Source organism: Camelus ferus, chromosome 9 (assembly GCF_009834535.1).
Source record: "Camelus ferus isolate YT-003-E chromosome 9, BCGSAC_Cfer_1.0, whole genome shotgun sequence".
NCBI classification, from domain to species: Eukaryota; Metazoa; Chordata; class Mammalia; order Artiodactyla; family Camelidae; genus Camelus; species Camelus ferus.
In genome coordinates this window covers 18,618,321-18,632,338 of record NC_045704.1, presented here as the reverse complement: position 1 = coordinate 18,632,338, position 14,018 = coordinate 18,618,321, and the positions used below count along the sequence as shown (strand labels likewise).

Sequence of the window (14,018 nt, the reverse complement as noted above, 5' to 3'; positions counted from 1 at the left end):
GATTGTAAAATCTCAACATTTTGGAATCTCAGAGTAAGACTCTCGGCGACTTAGAACTTAGATAGGTGGTGTCTCAGAACGTTTAGGAATCGCAGAATTGTAGCCTCAAGCTTTCTGGGCCCCTAGAACTTCGGAATTCCAGAATCTTGCCCTGTCGGGCTTCGAAGAAGTTCGGGATTGCAGGCTCTCGACAGTTCTGAGCGGTGGAAGCGCGGCCCCGCGTTCTAGGTGGGGTCGGGGGTCGCGGTCGCGAGCCAGGGTATGTGGGTCTCGGCGGCGTCGGGGTGTGGCCCCGGGAGAACAGCGTCCTCGGACCATACAAGGCAAGAGGCGGCGAGAGCCACCCTGGGGCGGAGGAGCCGCGCGCCCTGCGCCCGGAAGCCGCCCCGCGTCAGCGCCTGCTCCCCGCCCGGCTTCCGCCGCAGCCCCTTCTTCCTCGACCTCTCGTCTCTTTCGCCCTCTTTTTCCTCTCTCCCCACTTTCCTCTCTTGGCCCTCCTCCCCTCTCTCAGTTCCTCCCCGCTGGACCCTTCTGCGCTGCCCTTTCCCTCCCCTTCTTCCTCCACCCTCTTTATAATTCTTCCCCTCCCCCAGCTCGCCTCTCCCCTTCCCGTTTTTAATCTCCTTCCATTCCTGACCCCCATCCCCTGTCCTTTACCCACTTTCTCTTCCCTTCTAGTTCTCCTCCTCCTTTCCCTTCTCCCCCTCTCCCACTCACCTCCTGGGTTCCACCTCCCTCCCCACCCTATAACCTGTGAGTGTGCTTTTCGTCCCTTGTAGTCCCTTTCCCTTCTCCCGTCCCCTCCTGACACCTTGCCCTCTCTGCATTAGCCCTTTTCCCTTGCCCAATGGCAGGCCCTGACCTTTGATCTTCTCTTTCAGGACCCCCCCCCCCCACACCTTGTGGGAAAGGGCTCAGGTCCCCATACTTGGGGAAGAGGGTTGGGAAAGAGAAACAGAAACCCAGAGATCCAGAGACATTGGGGGTGCAGAGAGGAAGTGCAAACCACACAGAGACACTTACAGACACTGAAATAACAAGAAGAAACACATCTCCGGTCCTTCCCTTAGCAAAAACAGATTCTCTGCTTCTTCTAAACAAATCCTCATTTGAGAAAATGGCACCTACCACCAGCTACCTGTAAGTCAGTCCCCTTGACTTTCTCATACCCGCACCCCAATCCAGCAGCAGTCCTGTCTGATTCACTTTATAATGAGATCTACAGTCCACCCTCCTGCCTCCTCCTCTGGCCCCCACCCTGATGCTATCCAGCACCATCTCCCATCTGAACCATCATGGCAGCCCCTTCCTGGTCTCCTGGCTCAGGCCCCTGCCCTCGGTCTCCTCCCCACTCTCCCCCGCTCCCCGACAACCAAAAGAAATCTGTCATGACACCTGAGTCAGATCACGGAAAAGCCAAAGTCCTAAGTCTTTACCAGCCTACACAGCTTGGCTCTCATCTTTGGTCACTCTTGCTCTAGTCACTCTGGCTTTCACCAACATGTCTGACATGTTTCAGTCACAGGACCTTTGCACTGGCTGTTCCCTCTGCCTGGAATACTCCCCCATGGCTCACTCTCCTCATTCAGGTCTCTGCTCAAATGTCTTCTCAGTAAGATGGTCTCTGAGTACTATTATGGCAACCCCCATCCTCCCTACCTTGCTCGACTTTTTCCATGAGGTTTACCATCACGTAACATACAAAATGTACTTAGATCTTACGTTTGTAGTTATCTGCCCCCTGCACTAGAATGTCAAATCCTCAGGGGCAGGGACTTGGAATTTGTCTTGTTCACTGCTGTATTACTCACACCTAACCCTAAACAGAAACCGGTCACATTAATGGTCATAAATTTCAGGATTTGTTGAAAAAAAAAGAAATTGATTCAGAAATGGAGAGGGAAAGAGAAAATTCCAAGACACAGGGAAAAAAGTAGTAACTATGTGAGGTAATTGATGTTGACTACATATATCGTGGTAATCATTTCACAATTTATACATTTTTACAATTTTACATTTATACAATTTTAAATCATGTACACCTTGGACTAACAGTGTTACGTGGCAATTTTACCTCAATAAGACTGGGGGGAGGGGAAAATCCAAGACAGAGAAAGATGGAGAAAGAGGCAGTGTCATCATATACACATTTTGCGGAGGACCTACAGCCTGACATCATTTACAGAAGTCTTAAACTGGTATTTGCAGTCAATTAAATGTCCAGGCATCTAAGAGGCGATACCACCCCCTGGCGGCCAAGAGGAAAATGGTACCTCACCACACAAAACACTCCGTAACCAATCGTCGCCAGACCCAGCAGTCTTTACAGCTTGAAAATCCCGAAAATGGAAATGTTCACTCCTCTAAACGATGTAGTTGTTTGGGTTGATTAAAAAGATGTATAGATTCATAGAAATTTATAGAAAGTTAAAATTGCTCCAGGTGAGGATCGAACTCACAACCTCGGCATCGCTCCGCTCAGCACTGCTATATAAGTACCGCGCGCTAACCGATTGCGCCACTGGAGCTTCGGCCGCACCCTTACGCAGCGGGGTCCTTCAGTCATTCGTGGCCACGTGACCTCGCTGAGCCAGCCCCGCCTTGTTCTTGCATATACCAAAAAGAATCTTCGGGTTGGCTAATAGGAGCAAGTACGTCACCATTTCCGGATTCTCACGCCTCCAAGGCTCTTGCTGTAAAAGGGAAAAGTCCGCGAGGCGTTAGGAATGTGGGGGTGTAGCCTGCCTGGGACGCGCCTTCTTATGAATATTCAGAATCCGGGGAGGAGGGGGTCTTAACCCTTCACTGACTGGCCGGCCGGAAGGCGGCCCCTCCCCCCCGCGGGCGGGAACAGGATATGAGCCTGGGCGGCTGGGGGGAGGGGAAGCCCCAGGCGACCGCCCCCCGCCCCACAGCTAGGACCAGACTTTCCGGCCATAGATGTGGCGCCGCCGCCGCCTGAGCCCCGTGCCACCCATCCCGGAGCCTGACGGGTCCAGAGTCTCAGACTCCAGCCGCCCGAATCTCTGCACCGCGTCTTGAGAGACCCCGAAGCCCAAGCCCCGGCGTCCAGGCTAGAGGACCCCAGATATCCAGGTGCCCAGCGCCCCCTCCTGGAGGTGCCGGGGTCCGGGACATTAGCCCCGTGCGACCCTGGAGGCTGAGCTTCCTGCACCCGGTTTCGAAGAATTTAGGATCCCAGACTGGAGATTCCCTCTGGGGTTTCCCAGAAAGCTGAGCCCAAGACTCCCGGGGTTGGAGGAACTTGAGTTACAGACGCCTAGCGCCTCAATCAGCCCGTTTTGGGTTGAAGCGCCCACTACTTCAAGAGGACTCTGGAATTTGGGACACCCTGCGCTCCCGCCTGGAAGTGGTTTAATCCCTGTTCCTAGAGTTAGGGAACTCACAGGAATTCGGGTCCCCTCACTGCCCCATCTAGAAGACTCAGGAATTTGGGCCCCCAACACCCCCAACTGAGACTCAAGAGCCGAGACTCCCAGCATCTTCCATTTAGAGGACCAAAGAAATTCGGACCACTGTCCCCCAATCTCCGAAAGACGCCGGATTCTGGTTCTCGGAGCCTAAAAGCTCGAAGTTTACGCCCCTGACTTGCAGAGACCCAGGAGCCCCGGCTCTGCGCCTCCCCGGGGACCGTGCTCGAGTCGAATAGGAGCCGGGCTGCCTCGGTTCGGGGCTGGAGACTCCAGGGGAGGTGAGGGGGAAGGCGAGGGGCCCCACCGGGCTGGGGGAGGGGGCGGCGCCGCTGCAGCTGAACAATGAGGGGGCGTGCCGGCGGGGGGCGAGCGGAGGCGCCGGCGGGAGTTGGGGGCTAGAGGGGTGTAGGGAGGCGCTCGGCGGGAGCTGCGGCGATGGGGACAGTGAGCGGATCGCGGAGGGACTGGCTGGAGAGGGTCGAGGACTCAGGGCCAGCGCCCTAGCTCGCAGCCGTTCGCGGGGGAGGGAGCCGTCTGCAGGACCCTGGCATCCGGTCCCCCAGCCTCCTCCGCCCTCCCCTGGGACCCTGCGGCCTCCCGCCTACGGCTTTTTCCCAGCCCTGCCCCTGGCCCTCGGCTCCAGCCAGAGCCCAAAAGTTCCCAGGATCCCTGAGCCTCCGGCCCCAGACACACTAGACTCGGGGCTTCGGCGACTCTTTTGCTCGCTTCACTCTCCTTTGTCTCTTCCTTTCCATCCATCTTTTTTCAGTGTTAAAGCTCCTTGTCCCTTTCCTTCTGTCACTTTGTCTCTGTCTCCCTTTTTAGTTACTCCCAGGACCCCCTCCCTGGATTTAGACCACACTCCTAGTTCTCAGCCCCTAGTCGGGGGGGGGGGGCAAGGAGGCTTATGGGGTCCTGATATCCAAGAAGGGGGTCTTTCTGCAGAAGCTGCGGATCCACTCAGCCATGCCTGAGGGAGCCCGTGGACTGGGCCTGTCTAAACCCAGCCCTAGCCTTGGCCGCAGGGGTGAAGCCTGTGACTGTGCAGCTGTGTGTGAGACTCAGACAGGTGAGCCTGCGAGGGAGGGTGGGAGTCTGCCGGGCATCACTCAAGACACTGCAGCCCTCTGGGGCTGGCCCAGTGCTGGGCAGTGCTGGCAACACAGGCTGACCAAGACACCCTCAGCCCTGCCTGCACAGAGCTCCACATCTGGTGGGGAGACGGACCCATCCCCAGACCATGATAGTCCAGACTGGGAAGCCCAGCACAGAGGGGCCAGAGCTGGGATGGAGAAAGCCCAGGAGGCTTTGGGAATCCAGTCTGGGAGGTCAAAGGAGGCTTCCTGGAGGAGGGGATATCTAAACTGAGAATTAAAAGATGAGGAGGAATGAGTTGAGAGAGGCAAGGACCCTGGCATCCGGTCCCCCAGCCTCCTCACAGAGAGAACAGTATGTGCAAGAGCACAGAGGTGACGGGGCTACTTATTTAAGTAACTGAAAGAAGTTTGAGTGTGACTAGAGTCCAGAGTGTAAGGTGGTGTGGCTTGGGAAGAGAACAGACTGGAATGGTCTGTAATGGCCACCTTGCACAGGGCCCTGTGGACCTGAGTAGTTTAGATTATTTCCCTGAGGGCAGGAATGGGTTATACTTGTGGGAGTGAGTCAGACAGGTGAATTTATAAAGCTCTCCCAAACTGATGCATGGAGGGAGATTGGAAGAATGGAGGCCAGAAGTCCAGAGACGACCCTCATGGGAGAGGACAGGGCTGGACGCAGGGAGGGCATTTGGGGGAGAAGGGAACCCATGGGAGAGGTGGATGACCAGGGGTGGGTGGGGGAGTGTGTGGGGAAAGACCCCCTGATTTCTTGCTCCACACCCCCAGCAGCCCCTGCCACCCCCGCCATGGCCTCCCCCCGGGGTTCTGGAAGTTCCACATCTCTGAGCACAGTGGGCTCTGAGGGGGACCCGGCCCCAGGGCCTGCCCCAGCCTGCTCAGCCTCCAGGCCGGAGCCCCTTCCAGGGCCCCCCATCCGCCTGCATCTGTCACCTGTGGGGACCCCCGGTTCAGCGAAACCCTCGAGGCTGGAGCGTGTGGCCCGCGAGATTGTGGAGACAGAGCGGGCCTATGTCCGGGACCTCCGCAGCATCGTGGAGGTGAGGTGGGCAGGTCCCCAAGTGCAGTGGGGGACCTCGGCCAGTGCCTCCACCCTCGTAACCCCAGTCATCCCCACAGGACTACCTGGGCCCTCTGCTGAACGGCGGGGTCCTGGGGCTGAGCGCCGAGCAGGTGGGCACGCTATTTGCCAACATCGAGGACATCTACGAGTTCAGCAGGTCAGGGACGGGTGGGATGGGCAGGGCACTGGCTGGGGCGGAGGGGGGTGTTCAGGGAGGCAGGCTCTGTTCTAACTCAAACCTGGGAGCCCCATAGCACCTTGTCCAGGCTAGAACATGGGGTGTTGTACAGTTGGGCAGAGATCATGAGGGGGAGTGAAAGTCCAGAGTGGTGGAAGAGTGAGGCAGATAGGAGCCTGAGGACCCAGATGTAGTCCAAATACTGGGATGAGTCCAGGCATTGAGATGGGTCTAGCGTGGGTCTGGGATTGCAGCGAATCCAAGACTTAGGTGGGGCCGAGGATCGTGACAGTGTGAACATTGTGTGACCACCTCATCCCAGGGTAACCCTCTGTACCAGACAAACCAGGATGGTTGGCCACCCAATGAGGAGGATGCTGAAATCCAAGGATCATGACACCTGAGTGTCTTAAAGATGCTTAATTAAAGTTATTGCAGGATGTCTGTGAATTGTGACAAGACCTCAGGGTCACAGTAGGATCTTAAGGTTATCATAGTTCTGAACACCCTGACACACATCTCCCTGGGTCATGACATGAGACCCCCAGGCTCATGCCAGCTGTGACAGGGTTTCAGCCTGAGGAACATCGCGCTGACCCAGGACAAAGTCTGAGCAGGTTGCGATCTCCCATGTTGCAATCAGAGTACCTTTGGTCTGGACATGACACCCCTTTGAAAGATCCTGGCAGCCACTGAGACTGCAGCCTCCTGGAATCCTCCCGTGGGGGACCACGGAGGCCAGGGCAGTCCCTCACCTGGCCTCTCTCCCCCTCAGTGAGCTCCTGGAGGACCTGGAGAGCAGCAGCAGTGCCGGGGGCATTGCCGAGTGCTTCGTGCAGAGGGTGAGTTGAGGGCCTGGGCTGGGGCCTGGGTGAAGGGGGACCAGGCCTGGGCAAGGCATGGGTTGGGGCGGGGAGGCAGGTTGTGGGGAGTTGCGAACTGAGGTCTCCTTGACTCCCTTGTTGCCCACAGAGTGAGGATTTTGACATCTACACGTTGTACTGCATGAACTACCCGAGGTGAGGGGCGAGGAGCCCCTGCTGGACCCCAGGCTGGGCCCACAAGCTGATGTGCCAGCCAGTCTCCCTCCACCCCGACCCGGCCAGCCAGCTTCAGCCCCCACTAGACCATGAGAGTAACTGCCCTCTCCCTAACCAGCCCCTGACCGCTGCCGGCCCCTGAAGGTTCCCAAACCTTGGCCATTCCCCAGCCCCTCCCAGCCTTGCCCACTGGAGCCTCTAGTCCCCCTGACCTGTGCTGTGCCCCTAGCTCCCTGGCCCTGCTCCGGGAGCTGTCGCTGTCTCCGCCAGCAGCCCTGTGGCTGCAGGAACGCCAGGCCCAGCTCCGCCACTCCCTGCCCCTGCAGAGCTTCCTGCTGAAACCTGTTCAGCGCATCCTCAAGTACCATCTGCTGCTGCAGGTCAGCTATGGCCCCTAGGGGGCTGCTTGGGGAGGGACATGGCTCTTTCCATTGGCCACCTGGTGGTGCATCTGGAGGGTGGACACTGGACAAGCTGGGCAAGGCCTGGGGAAGCCTCTAGTGCCTAGAAACTAGGCCAGAGTTTGGGGAAGGGTCTCACTGGCCATGGGTGCTGGCCCAGCTGATTTCACTTCCTGTCTTTGCCTGTTTGTCTCTCTCCATCTCTGGGTCTCCATCTCTGTTCCTGCCTTCTCTCTCTCTCTCTCTCTCTCTCTCTCTCTCTCTCTCTCTCTCTCTCTCTCTCTCTCTTTCTCTTCTATCATTGTCATTCTTTCTTCTTTTGTTTGTCTTTCCCTCCCTGGGTGCCCGGTGGCTGCCCTTCAGGAGCTTGGCAAGCACTGGGCGGAGGGCCCGGGCACTGGGGGCCGTGAGACGGTGGAGGAGGCTATTGTGTCCATGACAGCGGTCGCCTGGTACATCAACGACATGAAACGCAAACAGGAGCATGCTGCGCGCCTCCAGGTGACCCCAGGGTGGTCAGTACCAAGGCACTGGGTGGGCTGGGACAGCATGGACTGGTAGCTAACGCCTCTGTCTTGGTGTGTGTGCACCACCCACCGGTGCGTTTCTGTGCCTGCTGTGCCTGATGCGGTCCTGGCAGGAGGTGCAGCGGCGGCTGGGTGGCTGGACCGGTCCGGAGCTCAGTGCTTTCGGGGAGCTGGTGCTGGAGGGTGCCTTTCGAGGTGGTGGAGGGAGCGGCCCCCGACTTCGAGGGGGTGAACGGCTGCTCTTTTTATTCTCACGGATGCTGCTCGTGGCCAAGCGCCGGGGGCCAGAATATACCTACAAGGGCCACATCTTCGTGAGTTTGGGGATGGGGGCAGGGCCAGAATGTTACCGGCACGGTATCTTCTATACACTTGTACCTGTATACCTAATGATGTGGCTGGGGGTGGGGTCTGCAAGAAGGGACCATCCAGCTTCAGAGGAACACGTTTTCTTGAGTTCGAGGATGGAGGCAGGGTTTGAGAGGTGAGGCCAGTGGGATGCAGAGCTGGTGAGGGCCTGGAGGGGAGGACCTGGATCTGGCCACCAGGAAGCCTCTACATGGGGGAAGCACACCTTCTTGATCCAGAGGATGGTGGGAGGGCTGGTGAGGGAGGGCTGAGCCTAGCCTGGTGGGGAGGGTCCACAGAGGGAAAGGGGTCCATCTTTGTAGGGGGCAGGGGTACAGATGCACACGAAGGCATGTGGATGTGTCTGAGGCCTCTGAGCTTGCCTCCTGTCTCTGCCCCTCACCCAGTGTTGCAACCTGAGTGTGAGTGAGAGTCCTCGAGACCCTCTAGGGTTCAAGGTGTCCGATCTGACCATCCCCAAGCACCGACACCTGCTCCAGGTGAGCATGGGTTGGGGCTGGGTGGGCAGGGTTCCCCCCCAGCCCTGAGACCTCACCCCTGGCTCCCCACTCCACCCTCAACCTACCCCCAGGCCAAGAACCAAGAAGAGAAGAGGCTGTGGATTCACTGTCTCCAGCGCCTCTTCTTTGAGAACCACCCCGCCTCCATCCCTGCCAAGGTACAGCTCCTGCCACCACTGGGGGCCCTCAGAGTGCTGGACACCCACCCCCCCCACCCCAATAATACAAAAAGATTTTGAATGCAGGGAGGCTGTCTCAGAATGTGGTTGTTAAATTGCAGCGTTAAGGTTGCCTGGGTGTCAATCCCAGCTCCACCATGTGACTTTCGGCAAGTAACTTAATCTCTCTGGCCTCAGTTTCTTCATCTGGAGGAATAATACCACCGGCCTCATAGGGTCGTGGTGAGGATTAGTCATTAACGCACGTGACACAGAGCAGCACCCATGAATGGGACCATGACTGGGGTGCTCAGGGTCCAGCCCCCTCAACCATTGTCTCTTTCAGGCAAAACAAGTTCTCCTTGAAAACAGCCTGCACTGTGAGTTGGGGCCTGGGGTGGGGAGGATGTGGAAGTAGAAGAATCACTTCCAAGAAAAAGTAGATTATTAGCCCTAAATCTCTGCCTGCAGGTGCTCCTAAAAGTAAGCCTATCCCAGAGCCCCTGACACCCCCACTTGGGTCTCCCCGACCTCGAGATGCTAGAAGTTTCACCCCTGGACGGAGGAACACAGGTAAAGGAGATGGACCCCTGAGCCCCTCCCCCAGGACTCAGGAATGCTCCTCCCAGCCCCCTCGTCCCCCAGGAGCCTGGAGCTGGCTCATAGCAGGGTTCTGATCTGCCTCTCCCACAGCTTCATCTCCAGGACCCGCCACTACCCGCCGTGGCCGCAGACAGTCTGGTGAGTACCCGCCACCTAAAAGTGAGGCAGGTGTTGGGTCAGAGCTGACCCCTGACATCACTGTGTCCTCCCCTCAGAGCCTCTGAAGGACCCCTATGTCATGTTCCCACAGAACGGTGAGTGAGCACCCAGCCCAGCCTGGTTCATCCCTCTGTCTGTCTCTTCCCTCGGGACGCCCAGTGTTCATGAGGGAGGGGTGATAGGGGCAGCTCATCAATCATAAGGAATAACACGTGTTCCTACATCTCACTCTTTTCTCTTTCTCATCTCGTCATCCCCAGCTAAGCCTAGACTCAAGGTGAGAAATATCCTGGGACAGGGTTTGGGGACTGGACTCCCGGTTCTGATGGAGGAGGGAGCTTGAGTTCCAAAGTCCTGGGCCTGAAGAAGAAGGGGGCTGGGGACCGGATTCCTCCGTCTGAGGGAGGAGGGGGTGGGGGCCCTCGACTCCTGCCCTCTTTTCTTTCCTTCCTCACAGCACACTGGCAGCGATGGGGAGCTCTTCCCGCCCTTAGAGCCTCAGCCGCCAGTTTTAGCTTCTGGAGCCCCTGAGGACCTGGAGGACACTGGACCCCCAACGCTGGATCCCTCTGGGACTTCAATCACTGAAGAGATCCTGGAACTGCTGAACCAGAGGGGCCTCCGGGATCCAGGGGTGAGCCAGGCATCCCATTATGGTGTCCTTGGGGCTCTCGGCTTGGGCAGGCCCAGACTGAGGGTCGGGGGTACCAGCTTACCCTGATATCTTTGGCTTCTTCCTCAGTGCCCACTACAGCCATCCTCCCACGACATTCCCAAGTTCCCCGGCGACACCCAGGTGCCGGACAACAGTGATACCCTGACATTCCAAGCCCTGCCCAGCCGGGACTCTTCAGAAGAGGAGGAGGAGGAAGAGCTGGATATGGACGACCGGGGGCCTTCCCCACTCCACGTCCTAGAGGGGCTCGAAAGTTCCAGTGCAGCTGAAATTCCCGACATTCCCAGCCTTTCCAAAGATCCTGATGTACCCAACCTCCCTGAAATTCCCAGCCTTTCTGAAATACCCAAAACTCCCCGCCTTCCCAGCCTCTCTGACATTTCCAGTGTTTTTGAAATGCCCTGCCTTCCAGCCATACCTAGTGTCCCCGACATTCCCAGCCTTTCCAGCACTCCTTCCCTCCCCTGTGACTCCTGGCTCCAGGGACCTCTGCAGGAGCCGGATGAGGCTCCAGCCACCAGGAGAGAACTGTTCCCTGGGAGCAGTTCTGGAAAACTGGGAGAATCCTCCTCAGAAAGCAGGGCAGAACAAGAAGAGGATGAAGGAGTATCATTCCCAGATTTCCAACCCCGGCATGTCACCCCAGATCAGGGATTCCCAGATGAGCTGGAGTTCCGCTCTTGCTCAGAAATCCGGAGCGCCTGGCGGGCACTGGAGCAGGGACAGCTGGCCCGGCCAGGTTTCCCAGAGCCATTGTTGATCCTAGAAGATTCAGATCTGAGTGGAGGCAGCGGAAGTGGGAAGGCAGGAGCCCCAACTTCAGAGAGGTCGGCGTCTCGTGTGCGAGAGTTGGCCCGGCTTTACAGTGAGCGGATCCAGCAGATGCAGCGGGCAGAGACCCGGGCATCGGCCAATGCCCCCCGCCGCCGGCCACGGGCTCTGGCCCAGCCACAGCTGTTGCCCTGCCTGCCCCACGAGCAGGCCGAGCCAGGTGAGGGCCAGGTGTGTGGTCGGCAAAGGTGGCCCACAGAGGGGGTATCGGTCCTAACTCATCCACCTTTCTTTGTATGCAGGGCCCCTTCCTGCCTTTGGACATGTGCTGGTATGTGAGCTCGCCTTCCCACTGACCTGTGCCCAGGAATCTGTCCCCCTAAGCCCTGCTACCCAGGTTCAAGCTGCCACACCCTTGACTAAGCAGGGAGGCTGCCTGGGCGGCCAGGGTCTAAATGTTTCAAATTTGCCTGAGCAAGACCATCTGGACATCCAGGTTCCAGCTTCTACCCCTCTGCCTGAACAAGGAAGCCTCTGGAATATCCAGATTCCAGCCACCACACTTTTGCCCACAAAGGAAGACTCCCCAGGTGTCCAGGTTCCAGCTGTTACAACTTTGCCTGATCAAGAAGGCCACTTGGAAATTCAGGTTCCAGCTGCCACCCCTCCTCTGCCTGAGCAGAGAAGCCAAGTGGATGTACAGGTTCCATCTCCCACCTCTTTTCCTGAGCAAGGACACCAGGTAGACATCCAAGATCCAGCCACCACAGCTTTGCCCAAGCAAGAAAGTTATCTTGATGTCATGGTTTTAGCCACCACTCCTGTGGCCAAGCGAGAAGGCTGCCTGGACAGCCAGAGCCCAACCAACACCCCATTAACTAAGCAAGGGGGTTCCAGGGATGTTCAATTTTCAGCCACTGCCTGTGGCCAAGCCGTCAACCCTTTGCTCACACACGGAAGCAGCCTGGACTGTCAGATCCCAGCCGACACCCCACTGCCCTCGCAACTTGACCTCCCAGACATTCAGGTTCTGGGGACCTCTCCTTTGCCTGCTCATGGAAGCCACCTAGACCATCAGATCCCAGCCAACTCTCCGTTATCCTTGCCCCAGGACCTCCCAGACTTTCAAGTTCCAGCTGCCACACCTTTGCCCCAGCCACAGGGCCTCATGGACACCCGGGTCCAACCCCTCCCACCTTTGCCACAGGAGGGAGGCCTCCCAGACATCCAGGGTCCAGCTGCCATGCTTTTGCTGCAGGAGCATAGCCTCACAGACCTCCAGGTTCAAAATCTGACACCTCTGTTGGAACAGAAGAATCCCACAGATGTCCACGTTCCAGCTGCCACACCTTTACTTGAGCAAAGAGGTCCCCGGGACAGTCAGGGCCTGTTCCCCACCCCAGTTCAGACCACCATGGCTTTGTCCAAACCAGGCAGCCACTCAGTCCCTCCTGTTGCCAGGCCAGGGTCTTCAGACTTGACCCCACCCCATAGTCCCCCACTCCCAACCCGTCAGCTCCTGGGCCCCAACGCAGCTGCCCTCTCAAGATACTTGGCAGCCTCATACATCAGCCAGAGCCTGGCTCGACGGCAGGGGCCTGGAGGAGAGGCCTTCCCGGCCTCCCGGGGCCCTTGGTCCTCCTCTGCCCCCACATCACGGGCACCTTCACCGCCACCCCAGCCCCAACCCCCACCGCCCCCAGCCAGAAGACTTAGCTATGCCACCACGGTCAACATCCAAGTCGGGGGTGGTGGGCGGCTACGACCAGCCAAAGCCCAGGTCAGGTTGAACCACCCTGCCCTCTTGGCATCCCCCCAGGAATCTGTGGGCCTTCGCAGAGCCCAGGGGGCTCCTGATGCCCCTTTCCACATGTGAGCCAGGATGTTGGGCTTCTTGAAAAGCAAAGACTTCAACTAGATGCCACAGACCCTCAGAATTCACCTAGAAGTCCAGACACTGAACACACGTCTGAAAATTGCTGCAACTTTCCAACTCCCCAGCTCCTTGGCGAATGGTCCTTATTACTTATCTGGATTAACCCAACAGGGATGGGAAAGGGGATGTCATTAATATTTTGTTTATTAATATTTTGAAATTATGTGTCTTTCCCATTCTGGAGGCAGTGGGGGATGATAGAAGACAACAATGAATGGAAAGGAATTGCAGCACGAATCAGTCATTCTGAAAATTTGGGGAATCGCAGACACCTTTGAGAATTATTGGAAACTGGACCCATTGCAATTTGGTGTATGATTTCAGAGGGTTAATGAACTGTTTGGTGCCCATCCAGGACAGCCAAGTTAAGATGCTTTGTTCCAAGCAGACCCCTAGAAATTCATTCCGTCAGCAATTTATCTAGTTCATGGGTCCCACCATCATCCATTCATCTCATCTGCTCAGCCATCTCTACCTATTCATTTAACTGTCTCTCCATCTCTCTCTCTTCCTCTCTGTGTGTCTTCTAATTCTTCATCCCACCCATGTGTCTTTTTTTCCCTCCCTTAAGGGAGGCACTGGGGATAAAACCCAGGATCTTGTGTACATCAAGCATGTACTCTACCACTGGGATGTACCCCCACACCCCCACCCATGTCTTGCTTTACTCAGCCATCTCTACCCTATTCACCCCTCATCCAAACTCCCATCTAGCATCCATTTCTTCATCAGTCCATTCATCCATCTACTATCCCACCTGTCCATCTTCTCCAACCAACTCTCCATTCATCCATTTGTTCCTCCATATTTCCATCTCTGTCCGTTCATTCATGCTTCTCATCACTCAGCCATCTCCTAACCCTTCAAGCCAACCATCCTACCACCATCTGTACCACTATCCTTCCACCCCCTTTACTCTCTCTATCCATTCCTCATTAATTAGGTTCTTCTGGGTCTTGGTACTGCAAAACTTCAGAGACAGTTCCATGCTAACGCCAAAATGGATCAAGTTTGGGATTCTGGGAAAAATGCCCCACATCTGTCTTACTGCTCTTAGCAACCACTCTCCACCCTCCTGAGTATTGCAG

General features: G+C 56.9%; 1 protein-coding gene and 1 non-coding gene across 6 annotated transcripts; one reads left to right on the top strand and one right to left on the bottom strand.

Moving 5' to 3' along the window:
• Positions 1-2,434: 2,434 nt before the first annotated feature.
• TRNAI-UAU lies at positions 2,435-2,528 on the bottom strand. The gene is made up of 2 exons: positions 2,491-2,528; positions 2,435-2,470 (listed from the first exon to the last, which is right to left on the bottom strand). It is a non-coding gene; the product is annotated as a tRNA-Ile (tRNA).
• Positions 2,529-2,916: 388 nt separating this feature from the next.
• PLEKHG2 (pleckstrin homology and RhoGEF domain containing G2) lies at positions 2,917-13,160 on the top strand. 5 transcript variants are annotated; one of them, XM_032486050.1, is made up of 19 exons: positions 2,917-3,712; positions 4,380-4,503; positions 5,321-5,589; positions 5,669-5,769; positions 6,566-6,632; positions 6,763-6,809; positions 7,060-7,210; positions 7,595-7,732; positions 7,872-8,072; positions 8,514-8,606; positions 8,699-8,785; positions 9,132-9,165; positions 9,257-9,358; positions 9,479-9,526; positions 9,604-9,642; positions 9,808-9,824; positions 10,005-10,181; positions 10,290-11,214; positions 11,297-13,160. In XM_032486050.1, exons 2-19 carry the CDS (start codon positions 4,401-4,403, stop codon positions 12,868-12,870), a joined length of 4,173 nt encoding a protein of 1,390 aa, XP_032341941.1. In that variant the 5' UTR covers positions 2,917-3,712; positions 4,380-4,400; the 3' UTR covers positions 12,871-13,160. The 5 variants fall into 5 exon arrangements, with proteins under 5 accessions (XP_032341941.1, XP_032341939.1, XP_032341940.1 ...); XM_032486048.1 differs by having other exon boundaries at positions 5,318-5,589; XM_032486049.1 differs by having other exon boundaries at positions 4,365-4,503; positions 5,318-5,589.
• The last annotated feature ends 858 nt before the right edge of the window (positions 13,161-14,018 follow it).